This window comes from Stigmatopora nigra, chromosome 21, assembly GCF_051989575.1.
Source record: "Stigmatopora nigra isolate UIUO_SnigA chromosome 21, RoL_Snig_1.1, whole genome shotgun sequence".
In the NCBI taxonomy this organism is placed as follows: domain Eukaryota; kingdom Metazoa; phylum Chordata; class Actinopteri; order Syngnathiformes; family Syngnathidae; genus Stigmatopora; species Stigmatopora nigra.
Genome location: NC_135528.1, coordinates 1,471,042 through 1,487,740, shown reverse-complemented (window position 1 = coordinate 1,487,740; position 16,699 = coordinate 1,471,042). Strand labels below are relative to the sequence as shown.

The following is a 16,699-nucleotide window of genomic DNA, read 5'->3' as shown; positions in this document are numbered from 1 at the left end:
ACGTTGACGATAGATCGAGGGGCACCAAAACTCTCAATAGAGCAGGGGTTAATGCAACGCTCGGCAATACATGAGGAATTCAACGAGAAAGCGGCTGAGGGTGAAGCAGCTACAATTCCAACAGCACAAATCATAAAAAAACGGGGGGAATATTTTACGAGCTTTGCAACTTCATGGAAAAAACATTGTGGAAAAAGTATTTACGTGTCATACAATCGCCTACTTTGACGTTTGTCTTGTGCATTTTAGAAACATTATTAAAAGTCGTCACAGGCAGTTGTCTTTAGATTGATATTTCTTAAAACATTTCTCAACAAGCACTGCAGAGGGCAACTTGAATCCAAGCAGGTAAGAACCAGTAGCAGTTTACTTGGTACTTGTGTGAGGATTGTGGAACGAAAAAAAAGAATTTCCATATAAAATGCTGCTCTATACTTACAACAAAATGTCTGGAACCAATTAATTTTGTAATTAAAAGTAGGACTGTATTAACACAATTTATAAGCTGCAATTTATTATAAGCCACACCCACAAAATCTTAAACGCATGTTTTGTATATTTGTCCGGTTCACCATTTGACATTCTCAAATTCAACCACAAATAAAGAGGAAAAGACAGTCATCTGGAAATTTCGCTTGCAAGGAGAAAAACCGCTGTGACAGCTTCCCAGCTCGCTTTTGAAATTACGGGTGGTTTCTGTTACATTTGGTGACCCTGATTACATGGACGCCTCAACTCTAAAAGGAGGGATGGAAAACATAAGTGAGACGTCTAGTGTGTTATATATATGTCCACATTAGTCAAAACAGATGAGGACCATAGCTTTAGGAAGCCTCTTGGAACGCCTGCGAGGGAGAGCAAAAGCCACAGGTGCAGTGATCAGGGCAGGTTGACAAGGCTCCTGGTTCTTTGTTTCAATTAAACAAGGTTTTCAGGAGCAAAGCTTATACTACAAGTACAAGCAAGTATGATGATAAAATTGTTGTGCACATAACTAAGGGTGAACAAAGCATTTTTTAATAGCAAGGCCTAGCTTATAATAAAATGAAACAAAAATCCTCTATTTCTCTCTCTTTCCTTTTCTCTCTCTCATTCATCAATTTTTTAAAAATGTCTACAATAGGGTGGCCCAGTGGTGTGAGTGGTTAGTCAACCTCACAGCTCTGGAGTCCTGAATTCAAATCCAGGTCACATCCAACTGTGTGGAGTTTGCATGTTCTCCCTGAGCCTGTGGGGGTTTCCTTCGAGTACACAGTTTTCTTCCCACATTCCAAAGACATGCATGGTAAGCTGATTGGCCACTCTAAATTGCCCCTAGTTATGACTGTGAGCATGATTGGTTGTTTGTCTCCTTGTGCCCGCGATTGGCTGGCCACCAATTCAGGGTGTCCCCCACCTCTGGCCTGCAGTCAGCTGGGATAGGCTCCAGCACCCTCCACTACCCTAATGAGGATAAAGTGGTTCAGAAAATGAGATGAGATGTCTACAGTGGTTAGAAATATATGGTTAGCAGTTCTTTTCAAAATAGCTGGCAGTGAACGAGTTAAGGAATTAGATGATTTTTCAGTGCACAGTATCTATTGGAACACAGATAATTATCAAAATAATGCTTAGTTATTATGGTATTGCTTTAAATAGAGATGAATTCTGATTTAAAGTTCTAACCTGAGCGTCAGCACTGCTAACTGAATGCTGGTCATGTGCCACCTCTCCCTCAATCTTCAGCTCAGGTTCAGGGTCAGCGATGGGAGCTTTTGCTTCTTCTTCTTCTTCCTTCCCCCCTCCCTCGCTTTCACAGTGGGAGCGTCTCTTTAGGAAGGAAGAGAAGAAGCGGGAGAGGCCACGGCCGGCAGAGTTGCGATTGCGAGGCCGCAGGTGTTCCTCTTCTGGAGAGGTCGGCTTTGCATCCTGGCATGCCTCCTCCTGCTGACTTGGCTTCTTTTGATGGCTCTCTGCTTCGTCTGTCGTCATGGTGACCCCTGTGACAGAGGTAAAGAAAACACAGAAGATATTACTTATGATAACCAAGAGTATGTTATGTAGTAACAGTGGACAATTTCAAAAGAAATGTTAATAAATTACTTGCAATACATGCTTGAGAACAAAAACCAGAAAACCAAAAAAATATCAATTTGTGGTCTAGGACTAGAATTTTACTCTCACTATCACTCAGCGCAGAACTTTTTTTCCCCATAGACTTTTTCTTAGTTGTATTGTGAAGTCCAGTTTTTTGCTGAGCGAACAGAACAGTGGATTTCATATAAACGGTGACTGTGAAGCGCTCTGAGACCTTTTGTCATGATTAAATGCTATATAAATACATTTAACCTAATATATAAAATTAACCCATCCACAAAACCTGAAAACCAACTGACAAATTACAAGATTTTCAATGAATATACTAGAATATACTACCTCAAATGTGGAAATATGTTCACATACATATTTTGGCATTTAAATATAGTTCTGTATTTGAAACCTGCACAAGATTGTAAATCAAAATATCAAATTATGTACTTTGTATCTCATCAAGTGAATGATTATGTAGTTGATGTTTTTTTTTTTTTAGATTGACACTAATAAACTCACATGCTTCTGCGTTCCTTGGAAAAACTCAAATTGATAAAAAAATAAGTAGAGCAGTACTTTATATGTAAAAGAAAATTGCCTTCCTCCTCAAAAAGTCCTTTGAAGTGTTGTTCTTATCTCATTTTCTGAACCGCTTTATCCTTACTAGCTCCCAGCTGACTTCGGGCCAGAGGCGGGGGACACCCTGAAATGGTTGCCAGCCAATCACAGGGCACGAGGAGACAACCACTCACACTCATACCTAAGGGCAATATAGAGGGCCCAATCAGCCTACCATGGATGTGTTTGGAATGTGGGAGGAAACCAGAGTACCCCTAGAAAACCAAAACAGGCCAAAGGAGAACAGGTAAACAAGTGGACTGACCTGGATTTGAACCCAGATCCCCTACGGTGAGGCTGACACGCTAACCACTCAACCACTGGGCCACCTTGCCTTCATTATAAGACTTGTACATTGGTTTGGGGCTTCAGATATATTTGTTTTTTACTTTAGTTTTGGGTCCGATATGGCTCTTTCAACAGCTTGGGATGCCAACCCATAAGAAAATCTGGCTTGGAAAAATGTTGTTTATTATTTGAAACTATGACCGAACTACATATTTTTTCAATACTGAAGGTTAAATCTGGGAACGTGTGGATCTGCTAGTCTTCTGCAGTACTGTCTTTTTCTCTTTTTTGCTGTTTCACAGTCACACGAGTGCTGACAAAGCAGAGACAATGAGAGTGTGGGTGGCCTACATAGCACAGGTGTAGACAGAGAGGGAGGGAACTAAACACTTTTTTTTCTCAAAAATTGTTCATGTCCCTTTTGCTTAGTGTTGAGTCAACCGCATGTGGTGGAACACAGCAGCATATGGCTGTGAAGCTGACTCTTCATTTTTTTTCTTCATTCCTTATTGTTTTGCAATACCTGCTATAGATCCATAGTTAAGGTTGGCAGGAGGAAAAAAAGCACAATTACAAATGGTGACCTTTTCATAATCATTATACAAAGTAATTTTGTGACTGTTAATCAGTTGGTGGGTGAGTTGCTCAGTTAATTTGAAAATTAGTTATAAAACTGTCCTCTACCAACGATATCAAGCAACTGCACCGACCGTTATACAAGCTCACTCTCATACCTAGGGCCAATTTAGAGTGTTAAAACAGCCTTCCATGCATGTTCTTGGGAGATGGGAGGAAACCTGAGTACCCATATAAGTACAGGGAAAAATCCATTATGAAAAAAATAGTGCACAGTATTTCATATTTAAAAAAACCACAATTTTCTGTGATAATGTCCCTTCTGCCAGAATCTATTGGTAATTTAGTAATTGGACATTAACAGAAGTTCCAGAAGCCAGATGTTGTCAGGCGACTGAGTTAGCTTGAATTCAAAGGGTCTCGATTCATACCGGCTTCTTTCAGAAGTGACACTAAACATTGTGCAATCTATTAAGTGCAATCTATCATTTCAGAAACAGAAACGCAGTTCTATTTGTTGCCTCGGTGCACATTTTTCTTACCATGTTAGATGCTAAAAGTCAAAATCGTCTGGTGATTAGATTTTTAAAAAATTAAAGTTAATTTGATGTGAAAAAAAATTCTTGAAAATGAGTTTTTCTACTCAAAAGAATGATTGGTAAAGCATTTGCGAATATTAAGTGCATGCAATTGCAGTCGTATAACAGGAGTGTTGATGTCTGCATGTTAGCTTGAGTCAGAGTGCTGAAAGTGAGCTTAAAAACAGAAAGCGGCTTTAAAATTAATCGGGCCTTGTGTGGGATTAAAGGACACTGTGCGCTGATGTCGAGTACAGCCATCCTCCCCACCACTGCAGTCACCCACACAAACATACACACATGCTCAGCTGGCTCAAACTATGGAGAAAATCCAGAAACTAGCTTGACCCAGATGGAATTAGATAAAGCATTTGGTGAAAGAAACAAGAGGTTAAATAGCACAATAGTCAGATTGATTAGAAAAACGTAGTAACAATAGATTAAAAAATTAGAAGAAAGGAATTAAATATGGCTCACAACTATCATGCTTTAAATACATGCAGTTCAATCATAGACAGAGCAGACAGTTACGGTGAGGCAAACAGCAGGTGATAAAAGAAACAGAATATTTAACATCAATCTACGTTTGATCATCTGCTGACGACAGTTCATTTTTCAAGATCTAATGAATACACTTTGACTAAAATAGTTTACTCATGAAACATCCAAAGATGAGTCACTCCGTTTATTTGTACAGTGACAAATTAGAGTTGAAGCTGTCTATTATCATATTATCATATCTAGGCTAACAATAGTACCCCAATGGCCTAAAATAAACTATAAAGGTAACATAGTAAGTATAATCGACCGGAGGCGGTCGATGAGGTTTTTTATTTTATTTTTGTGATTATTTTCATCGTATGATTTTTTTGTGGGTAGAATTACGTAGACAAATATATTTGTAACTATTTTTTGTAAAGCTGCAATACTAAAAATATATTTTTGTACTCCCGTGATTGAGTAAGATTCCAAATTCCAAATTCCTAAAAAGAACCATAAACCACTAAAAAAGAACCAATTGAAAGAACTATTCATGAATTTTACGACGCAGACGGGGCGCAGACACTTAGCAATGTAAGAGTTCTGTTGATCATCGATGCAATACCGTAGTGACGCAGCAGGGGTTGCGGAAAATCTCGCGACATTCGTCATCTAGTGACATCATCAAGTGACGTCATCTAGTGACCAGCCAATCAGGAATTTTACGACGCGCAGACGGGCGCAGACACTTACAGAATCTTGCTTATCAACGACCTCCAGTTAAATAAAGCGTGCTTCTTTATCAATGAATGAAATATATCATAAACCTCAATGCAGCAAGGGATTACATCAGCACGTGTTTTTCTTTTTTGTTGCATTAGCCCCAAAAACTGGCATTAAGAGAAGTCATGTATACCACAGCACACAAATATTAGCTGAATCACATTCCAAGTAGTAAAAGTCCATTTGCGCCTTATCAAGTTTTTTCAAACTTAGGGTACACTCAAGGTACACTGATTCCCTCCCAAATCCCAAAAACATGCACAGTAGGCTGGTTGACCACTTTAGATATGGGTGGTTGTTTGTCCTTGTGCCCTGCCATTGGTTGGAGACCAATTCAGGGTGTCCCCCACCTACTGCCCATAGTTGACTGGGATAGCACCCCCGGTCCCTTGTGAGGTTGAGTGCTATGGAAAAGGAACCAAACAGCCAATCCAAGACCTTCCCAGAGAGGTGGTTTCAGTCCACTTCCAACCAGACCAAAGCAGAGCTCGCACAACTATTTGAACGTAACAGGCTTCCATAGCCAAATGCATTATTTGTGCATTGGCAAACATGAGTTAGGGTTCGACATGAAGCGATGAGGAGACGTAAGGTCTATTATTGATCCTTCCCAATGATCAAACCCAAGACAACCAGAGCTAACAAGAAAGAATTATGAGTCCTAAGATACAGTAGAATTTAGCAGAACAAAAGAGCACTGTGTTTAGAAACAGCTGCAAAGATTAGGCTTTAAAATATAAGTGTGAGGGCGGCAGTCAATGTTAACCAAGGAGTAAAATAGACATTTCACTGTAAAACATATGAAACATACTAATATAGCCAAAGGTAATCCAGCAGAAGCCAGAGGACTGCTTATGCCTTTCCTATATTATACAGTATATGTTCAACTGAGGGGCGGCCCAGCGGATGAGTGGTTAGCGCGTCGGCCTCACAATGGGGGTCCTGGGGTCGAATCCAGGTTGCTACACCTGTGTGGAGTTTGCATTTTGTCCCCGAGCCTGCATGGGTTTTCTCCACGTACTCCGGTTTCCTCCCACATTCCGAACACATGCATGGTAGTCTGATTGTGCACTCTAAATTGTCCCTTAGGTATGAGTGTGAGCGTGAATGGTTGTTTGTCTCTCTGTGCATTGCAATTGGCTGGCCACCAATTGAGGGTGTCCCCCAACTTGTGCCCAAAGTCAGCTGGGATAGGCTTCATGACCTCCCTGGGACACTAGTAAGGATATAGTGGTTCAGAAAATGAAAAAAAGAAAAACTGACTCCTGCAAAAATCCCAGAATTGTAAATGCTTTACAAGCCACAAACATCTAGCATGTTGTACACTCAATTCAATTGCATAACTTAATTTTAAACTGGAAAAGAACAAGTACACCAATTCCAATAATTTTTCCATGGAACGCATGAAAAACATTAGCGCTTATGAACACAAATTAATGCAGTCCTACCTCTACTTGAAAAAATAATTGGTTCCAGAAATTTTTTTGTAAATTGAAAATTTGGAAGTAGAGCAGTACTTTATACGTAAATTCTCTAATTTGTTTCACAAAACTGCCAACTAAACCCCTTTAAAATTGATCAAAGTGTCCCAATTTTGTAGGAAACACACAAAAATAAGAGAAAATAATCATAAAATCAGTATGTAAGCCAATAAAATGATTAACATGCAAATTCTATTTGTGTTTAAGCGCAGGTGTACAAGTGTGAGGAAGCTAACGTTAGGCAAAACACTCAGAGCATACGAACAAATGAACATAAAATAATGAACACAAAATTAAGAATTCAAATTACATTGAAATTTTAATCTTTTTCATTATTTTTTTATGATTTCTTTTAGTTATCGCCACTGCTTCTTACTTGTTTGGATTTAGCGCTTGTTGACGGACATTTTGAGAAAAATCGATCTAATGACAATTGTCTTTGCTAACTTTTAATAATGTTTCTAAAATGCACAAGGCAAACGTCGTCAAGGTGGGTGATCACACGACTCGGGAACACTTTTGCAGGATGTTTTTTTACGGAGTCCGAAAGTTCATAAAATTTCTCCCCCATTACTTTTCTTATTTGTGCTGTTGGAATGATGGCTGCTTTTTCTTCAGCCACCTTTTGTCGTTGAAATCTTCATATATTCCTGGACATTGCATTAACGCCTGCTCTGTTCAGAATTTGTTTTGGTGGCCCCCGACTAACTCGTCAATGTCCTCTTTCCTGACCACCACTCCAACGCCTGACCCCAAAACACAATTTTCAGGAACCTTTGACTGAAGTGTTTTTTTTTCGGCATAAATATAAATACATTTTGCACACTTCCAGCAAAGAAGAAATGAAAATTAATATATGTTTAAATTCTCTGCAATTGTCCTTTTTAACAGTCTTTCTCAAAATCCTTTACTCCATATAATCAAAAGATGTCAAACTGATTTAAACCTGTTGTGATGTAGACAAAATAATTTTTAATTTTCAAAATGACAATTGACATTGACATTTGCCAACTTTGAAGCTAAGCACTAAAAAGGCATTAAAAAGATCAATCTTCAGCAGCTCCTCACACTTTGTTTTTCCAACAGTAATCTCTTCAAAAACAAGGAAAAGGATAAATATAGAAACGTGCACTAATTTTAGCATGAATCAGCTGCTTAAAATTCATTTGGATGGCACACTGGTTTTCTCTAGGGAAAAGAAACACTGCAGTTCATGAACTCTAAATATGTGGATCCTTTTTTAATATTTAAATATTCCATTAATCTATGAATTTTATGCATTTTATGCATTATTTATTTCAGTGTTTTTCAACCTTTATTAAGCCAAGTAAAATATTTCCCATTTAAAATAATTTAATTGCACACCACTTAATTAAAATGTCCCAATTTGTGGATAGGCAATTTATTTTGTAACTTCTTCATCCATTTCTTTGCTCTGGCTATCAGTCAATGGCATTGGAAAATAAAAATATTTTGTGGTTGGTAAAGATAAAACGTTTTCCATCCAAATAAATAACGTAAAACACTGGAATGCACAAATCTAAATACTCTTATAGCACACAAAATGCCACGGCACATGGGGGATACATGGGATAACTTCATAGAGCTTATCCTCACAAGGTTTGCAGGGATACTGAAGCCTAACTATCCAAGCCAAATATGGCCAGTAAACAGTGGACATTCTAAATTGGTCACCACACAATCACAGGGCACCACGAGAGGGACAGCCATTCAGGTACGCACTCATATCTAGCGTTTTTAAAGTGTTCCAATAGCTTACCAAGACTGATTATAGCCGAAGAAAACCCACGCGTGCCAAGGTAGATCATGAAAAATATCACACAAGAACCCGAGATGTGAACCTTCAATCAAAGGACTGTTAGCGGGCGTGCTAACCACTCAAAACCCAGGGACAACTACCGTATTTACTCGCATATAAGCCGCTTTTGTCGGACAAAACAATGATGACCCAATCGAGTGTATGGCTTATATGCCCATAAAAACATGATACACACAAAACTGCAAGTTGACGAAGCCATGACACGATGACGTCATGAAGAAAACGCAAACAAGCCTGGGGAGAACATGCAAACATGAGGACCCAGCTGGGGTCAAACCCTCAAATCCAGAACTGTGAGGCCGACGCGCTAACCGCTCCCCCGGCCGGGCCACCAAATCTTCCATCATGCCACGTATAATTATGATTTCAATATATAACACTGTAATTTGCCGTTGTTCCCTGGCATTTTCTATTTGCGCCTTGCAATTGGGTCTGCACTTCTGCCTTACTCCCTACTTCCAGACAATCCTATCTTCCTTGGTCTGTCCGTGACATTGGGTTTTTTAAACCCTGCACTCTTGAGGTTGTTATGGATTATAAGGATTGTGTGGATTACGTGACATTCACAACAGGTGTCATGTATGACAAGAAGCAACAGTTTTGGTATGATTAATGACTTGCACTTCCCAAGTCTCCGATATCATGCGCTCAACAATGGCTCTCACTCTTCAGGTAATCGCTTAAGTGTCAGTCACAACTGTGTCACAACACTTACCAAGACCTCTCCCTGATGACAGCCAACAATAAAATTGCCTTTTCTCATTGCCCCAGGACATGCAAGCATTTTGTGCACGGCGCTTTTAGCCACGAGAGGGCGTTGAAACGCTTTTTATATTTCTAACACAATATCTGGTCAGTTTCCATTGACGACGGTGACAATGTCTGTGAAATTGTCAATGTATCATTGCACAATCAGTTTACAGGCAAACACGCGATACACTGAAGCACTGATGACACATCGTATCCTTCATTACAAATGCAACACTCTTGCCACAAAATATGCATTCACAATTGTGTTTTGTAGAGTACTTCATCTTTATGAGTACTTTATTTAGTGACACAGTGATATTTATATTTATATATATATATATATATATATATATATATATATATATATATATATATATATATATATATATATATATATATATATATATATATATATATATATATATATATATATATATATATATATATATATATATATATATATATATATATATATATATATATATATATATATATATATATATATATATATAGACACAAAAATAAACTGAAAATCATTTATTATCATTAAATATTACGCGGGCAGTATTTTTTCTTACTCCAGGAGCTGATATACATTACAACTCTCGTCCTAACGGTACATTAATCGTAGGAAATGTGGAATTCACAATTTTCTCTTACGACAAGCCACCATCAATCACATCTACTCATGTGCGCACTTGTAACGTACAGCAACGAAAAAGAAATCAGGTCCGATTCAAATGATCAAAAAAACAAAAAACACAAAGAAATATACTTTTATCGACGTATGCTTTTGATATCGAAACAATAATAAAACGGCGCATTTTGTGGCATAACAATAAAAGGGGCGGTGGGTGCACCTGTCTGCAAATGGCGCTGAATGTGAAAAAATATGTCAACAAATTCGCTGTCTAAACAGGCGCGCTGAGATTTAAAATCACTCACCCACTCAGTTCTGGAGATCCAGCAGTAAAATAACAATGCTAGTGTGTTTCCTAGTTATAAATTGCTTTTTTTTAGTAGAATGAGCCAAGTAGTGATTCATATGCTGCTTTCAATGTGTTGTACCAGAAACGGGATTGCCGACTTTGCCCTCATCGAGGTCTTACAGGCATGAGCAGCTCACTGACGTGTCAACTGTACTATTAAAATCCTTCCATGTAATCAATCTTAGCATCTTTGGGTAAAAGAAATGTCTTAAGTAGAGTTTAATAATAGTAAGATATTGATATTTTTCATTTGTTTTTACTCTTGGAAAGCAACGCTGATTTTTGCTGCTGTCTATTATTTAGATTTTTAAACCATACAGTTTTGTCTTACTTTCATGGGTTTTGCTAAATATTCTGCAAATAATTTTTCACATTTAAATATTGAAAGATATCTTCCACTATGTGTACTGTCGTCAACCTGTTGTTAAAGTTGTTATTAAGCCTGTGAGACACAACTCGGGTTTCATCCCATGTTAGCCATATTGTAGTGGGGGGAGGGTCGGGCGGGGTGGTGGGGGGTATTAATTTTGGAAGCAAGTGTATTTGTGGTTTTAGCCAATGAAAGGAGCTCAAGGAAAAGGCTGCACCAATCGCCATCCTTTGTGACGCTGTTTTTTTTTTTTTTTTGCGGAGCTTCACCATCAGTAACCAAGGATACTGATGGTCTCCGTTATATTAAAATCAATAAAATCATTTTCACCCACTGATCGAAGCTGTAAGAGAAAAGAGGGAAAGCATGCCGCTCAAGTCATTTGAAATTGAAATCACAAAGAAGTGGTCCCTTGCTAATTTCATTCCAGACAGTCGATCTATATATTATTTAACAGACTGTGTGAGGCTGAGAGGATCATTGCTATGACTGCTTTTGGACTGCATTGGTTATATAATGTCATATGGTAGCGCTGGATTACCAGTCAGAACACTTTCAATATGTAAATGATAACTTAAGCAAAATTTCAAAAGAAATAAAAGCACATTCTTTAAAAGCAGGACGGCCCGGTGTTTGAGTGCTTAGCGCGACAGCCACACAGTGGGAGACGTGGGTTCAAATACAGGTCCCTCCACCTGTCTGGAGTTTACATGTTCTCCATGGACCCGTGTGGGTTTTCTCCGGGTAATCTGGTTTCCTCCCACATTCCAAAGACATAAATAGTAGGCTGATTGGACACTCTAAATTGCCCCTAGGTATGAGTGTGAGCATGAATGATTGTCCGTCGCCTGCCCTGCGACAGGCTGGCCACCAATTCAGGGTGTCCCCCACCTCTGAATCAGCTGGGATAGGCTCCAGCACCCCTCACGACCCTAATGAAGATAAAGCGGTTCATAAAATGAGATGAGATGAGTATTATGAAGCCAAATTCAAAGAAAGAGAGAAAGAAAGAGAGAGAGAAAGAGAGAGAGAAAGAGAGAAAGAAAGAGAGAAAGAAAGAGAGAAAGAAAGAGAGAAAGAAAGAGAGAAAGAAAAGAGACAGAGAGAGAAAGAAAAAGAGACAGAGAGAGAAAGAAAAAGAGACAGAGAGAAAGAAAGAGAGAGAGAGACAGAGAGAAAGAAAGAGAGAGAGAGACAGAGAGAAAGAAAGAGAGAGAGAGACAGAGAGAAAGAAAGAGAGAGAGAGACAGAGAGAAAGAAAGAGAGAGAGAGACAGAGAGAAAGAAAGAGAGAGAGACAGAGAGAAAGAAAGAGAGAGAGAGACAGAGAGAAAGAAAGAGAGAAAGAAAGAGAGAGAGAGAGAGAGAGAGAGAGAGAGAGAGAGAGAGAGAGAGAGAGAGAGAGAGAGAGAGAGAGAGAGAGAGAGAAAGAAAGAGAGAGAGAGACGGAGAGAAAGAAAGAGACAGAGACAAAGACAGAGAGACGGAGAGACGGAGAGACGGAGAGACGGAGAGACGGAGAGACGGAGAGACGGACAGGCGGACAGACGGACAGACGGACAGGCAGACAGACGGACAGGCAGACAGACAGACGGACAGACAGGCAGACAGACGGACAGACAGGCAGACAGACGGACAGACAGGCAGACAGACGGACAGACAGGCAGACAGACGGACAGACAGGCAGACAGACGGACAGACAGACAGACGGACAGACAGACAGAGAAAAAAAAGAAAGAAAGAGAGAAAAAAGAAAGAAAGAGAGAAAAAAGAAAGAAAGAGAGAAAAAAGAAAGAAAGAGAGAAAAAAGAAAGAAAGAGAGGAAAAAAGAAAGAAAGAGGAGAAAAAAGAAAGAAAGAGAGAAAAAAGAAAGAAAGAGAGAAAAAAGAAAGAAAGAGAGAAAAAAGAAAGAAAGAGAGAAAAAAGAAAGAAAGAGAGAAAAAGAAAGAAAGAGAGAAAAGAAGAGAGAAAAAAGAAGAAGAAAGAGAGAAAGAAAGAAAGAAAGAAGAGAAAGAAAGAAAGAAAGAAAGAAAGAAAGAAAGAAAGAAAGAAAGAAAGAAAGAAAGAAAGAAAGAAAGAAGAAAGAAAGAAAGAAAGAAAGAAAGAAAGAAAGAAAGAAAGAAAGAAAGAAAGAAAGAAAGAAAGAAAGAAAGAAAGAAAGAAAGAAAGAAAGAAAGAAAGAAAGAAAGAAAGAAAGAAAGAAAGAAAGAAAGAAAGAAGAAAGAAAGAAAGAAAGAAAGAAAGAAAGAAAGAAAGAAAGAAAGAAAGAAAGAAAGAAGAAAGAAGAAAGAAAGAAAGAAAGAAAGAAGAAAGAAAGAAAGAAAGAAAAGAAAGAAAGAAAGAAAGAAAGAAAGAAAGAAAAGAAAGAAAGAAAGAAAGAAAGAAAGAAAGAAAGAAAAGAAAGAAAGAAAGAAAGAAAGAGAAAGAAAGAAAGAAAGAAAGAAAGAAAGAAAGAAAGAAAGAAAGAAGAAAGAAAGAATGAAAGAGTTAATATTTTGAAATCATATAGGGCCACAACACAAATTCAATACAGTTCAAATATAATACAAATGCCATACAGTTCAAAGCTTGAATTCAGCATCGTCACCATGACTAAAGACAAAAAAAAAAAAAACACTACTTGTTCACTTATACACCACAAAGGTGACCAAGCAAGCCCGTATGGCAACAGTACATATACAAAGTGGCTTCAATCCCATGCAGCAGTCTGCTAGTAATTGCATATCTAAGCCATTTTGGACGCTTTTGTCTGGGGAGCAGAATTTTCAGAACAACACTCCTTGGATCAGCATGCTGTACAGTTAGCTTTCCTTAGACATTTATACACTCCTCCCCCATCACTTGCACAAAAGGCCACCCTTGGCCCCACCGTCTCCCTCCTCCGTTCACCATCATAGCAGCTTCCCCTCCTCCTAGTATGAGGAGCAGGTGCCGTGGCAGGCTGTCTGTTGAGGTGAAGTGACAGTAGCAAGCTTTGCGGCTCCCTTTGGGGGATGCTGGGAAAAGGCCTCCCTTCAACATTAAAACGCTACCTTTCACTCAAGAACGTGTTCACAAGAGATTTCTTCAAATATGGAGGTGTAAATAGCCAAATTTCAAATTGGTGAAGTGTTATAATAACATACTTAGCACACAAAATCATCCACTTTTGCACAATAAAAAATGGTTGCTTCCAAATATTATGAGATTTTCTGAATGAGGTAAATTAAAGATGATTATGGTTCTAAATTTAGTAGGTCCAATGAGTGATTAATATTTTGTTTGTTCAAAAAGGCCATGATGGAATTAAAAAAAAAAATGGGATTATGTTGCATAAACTACTCGGGCAATGACAGTGACCTTTTTTTGATGTATTTATTTTTAGCATTATTATTATTTTTAGCATTTTTATTGAAGCTGTATAAAACAAATGCAAAATATTTTTAATCGTCAAATTGGAAATCTTATGTTGTCGGTGGCATTGAAAGATTCAGTAAAGGAATACGTACCATATTTATCATTCTTATTGGCAGGCACAAAGTTAAATATTGTAAAATTAAATTTAGAGCGGTATACTGGGCAATAAACAATGTGTTTGTATATTTCTATTTTTATTGGTATTAATGTTATTACATTTGTTTTGAGTTAAAATGTTGTCAATTTTTTTTTTTAATTGTTAATTATTCATTTGTGTTTTTTACAAACCGCTTTTCCTCACAAGGGTAGTTAGTAGTGGGTGCTGGAGCCTATGCCAGCTGAGTATAGGCACCAAGTGGTGGGGGGGGGGGGGGGGGGGGCACTCGGATCAGGCAAACACTACACCACGGGTGTCAAAGTGGCGGGCCGGGTGCCAAATTTGGCCAGCCGCATCATTTTGTACGGCCCGAGAATGTAAAGTGCCAACTTTTTGTTTTAGGGTCAAATTCAAATAGAGATTATAGATGTATATTAGGTTTCCTGCTTTTTCCCTTTTTGAATCAATAATTGCTATCTTTTAATCCATTTTTTCTATTGTTTTTAGTTCAAAAAGCATTTGGTAAAATCTAAACATAAATATATAAAAATATTTTTCTTTTCTACTTTAATACGGAACATAATTTAAAAGAAATGATTCCCTTTTGAAATGAAAAACCAAGCATTAAAAGACGTTTTCTTCACTAAGAAAAAAACCCTCAAATAAACATTGTTTTAGATTGAAAAAACGGAACATTTGGGCTCTTCATACCGTTCTTTTATATTGATTTTTAAAGAAGAAATCTATATATTAGATCTAAAAATATGTACCCTGATTTTCCCCTTTATAAATCAATAATTGCAATTTTTTAATCATTTTTTTTTGTTTTTAGTTGAAGAAGAATTTTCTAAAATATAAACATAAAAATATAAAAATATTTTCTGTTTTTAATATGCAACATAATTGAAAAAAGATTTTGTTTGTTTTTGAAACTCCTCACTAAGAAAAAAACTCAAATAAAATTTGATTTGGATCTAAAAAAAAACCCTTAATATTTAGGGCTTTTCATTCAGTTATTTTAAACTGATTTTAAAAAAGACTTTAATGCAGTTTGACACCCTTGCGCTACACTATTTGGAGGCTTATTTTGTCAATTTTAGGGGTTGAAATACTATATATTATAATAATTCAGAAAAACATGTTACAGAGCAAATGAATCAATATTGAAAACCAATGGTTCAAATTGAACAACTTCACAATAATTAACCATTGAAGTCTGTGAAATTGATCAGTCAGCTAACTTTTTTCGTAGAGAGTCTCTTGACTGTCTATTACTGGCAAAGTGAGGTATCATTCCAAATTTTTCCAGTTTACCCCATGTACAGATATTTAAAACTAGTTTCATGTAAAATGTGGGGGGATTTTTTCAATCTTTATGAATGAAACTATATGGGATATCATTTATTTCTTTCTAATCCTGACACAATGTAATATTGGTAAATTTTGTTAAAGTATTTTAACAGAGGCAAAGGTCGAGACTCTCAATCCATGGCCCATGTAATTTTGCTTAAAACAAAGGTATTTGTAATTCTAATTCTACAATATATATTTCACTTATCCATGCCAACACACTGTATTATAGTAGTGATGCTTAACCCAGTTTCAGTAAATATAGGAAGATTTGACTTATAACATAAACCTGACACAAGATGACCATTTCCTTTAATCATATACAAAATATATTTAAACTGCGCACAGTGCTTTGTGCCCTAACAAGTAAGAATTTTGATTCAAGAACAGTTTAAAGTCAAGAATGTACTTTATGGCCATAGTGGATCTACAAGATGTAATTTGACCATTATAATCTGGTGTAAAATAGATCCCCTGTTTTGTGGTACATCTGTATCGATTTTTGCTGCCACCGTCTGGTTGTATTTGACACAACATGATGTACTGAAAACTGCATTGCAACACAGCTTTGCATAAACACTGAGCAAACTATCCTGTGATGCAGTATGTGCACGCAGTATTTTTCTGCAGAAAAAGTAACTACAAAACAAAAATAAATTGAACTGGATTTTCCAACTCCTTGAAAAAGGACACCTCATTTGTAAAACTGATCGGTGGATAAACGCCAGTCTTTTTACTTTTTTTGCATGTGTAGTGATTTTTTAAAATTTACTTGACTCAAACCTGAATTAATTACGTGAGATTTGAGTGATACAAGCACTTGAAAAACAATACTCACTTATACATAATACTAACCTTTTTGACTTTACCCACACTGATCCTGTATCGTGTTTGTATTAGACCTCAAATCATGAATGTATTAAGACTTAATTCTCTTTCTCATTTTCTGAACCGCTTTATCCTCACTAGGGTCGCAGGGGGTGCCAGAGCCTATCCCAGCTGCCTTCAGGCACGAGGCGGGGAACACCCTGAAT

At 37.5% G+C, this 16,699-nt stretch overlaps 1 protein-coding gene across 13 annotated transcripts in view; it reads right to left on the bottom strand.

Moving 5' to 3' along the window:
- The window catches only part of epb41a (erythrocyte membrane protein band 4.1a), a 57,613-nt gene that overhangs the window by 37,289 nt on the left and 3,625 nt on the right, over window positions 1-16,699 (bottom strand). For 12 of the 13 annotated variants that reach the window (XM_077742831.1, XM_077742832.1, XM_077742833.1 and 9 more), the window contains exons 1-2: window positions 10,410-10,543; window positions 1,666-1,979 (exon numbers count right to left, since the gene is read on the bottom strand). In XM_077742831.1, the coding sequence (XP_077598957.1) occupies window positions 1,666-1,971 (306 nt within the window). In that variant the 5' untranslated portion in view covers window positions 1,972-1,979; window positions 10,410-10,543. Of the gene's footprint in view, window positions 1-1,665; window positions 1,980-10,409; window positions 10,544-16,699 lie in introns of those variants that run through there. The other variant, XM_077742845.1, reaches the window with a different exon arrangement.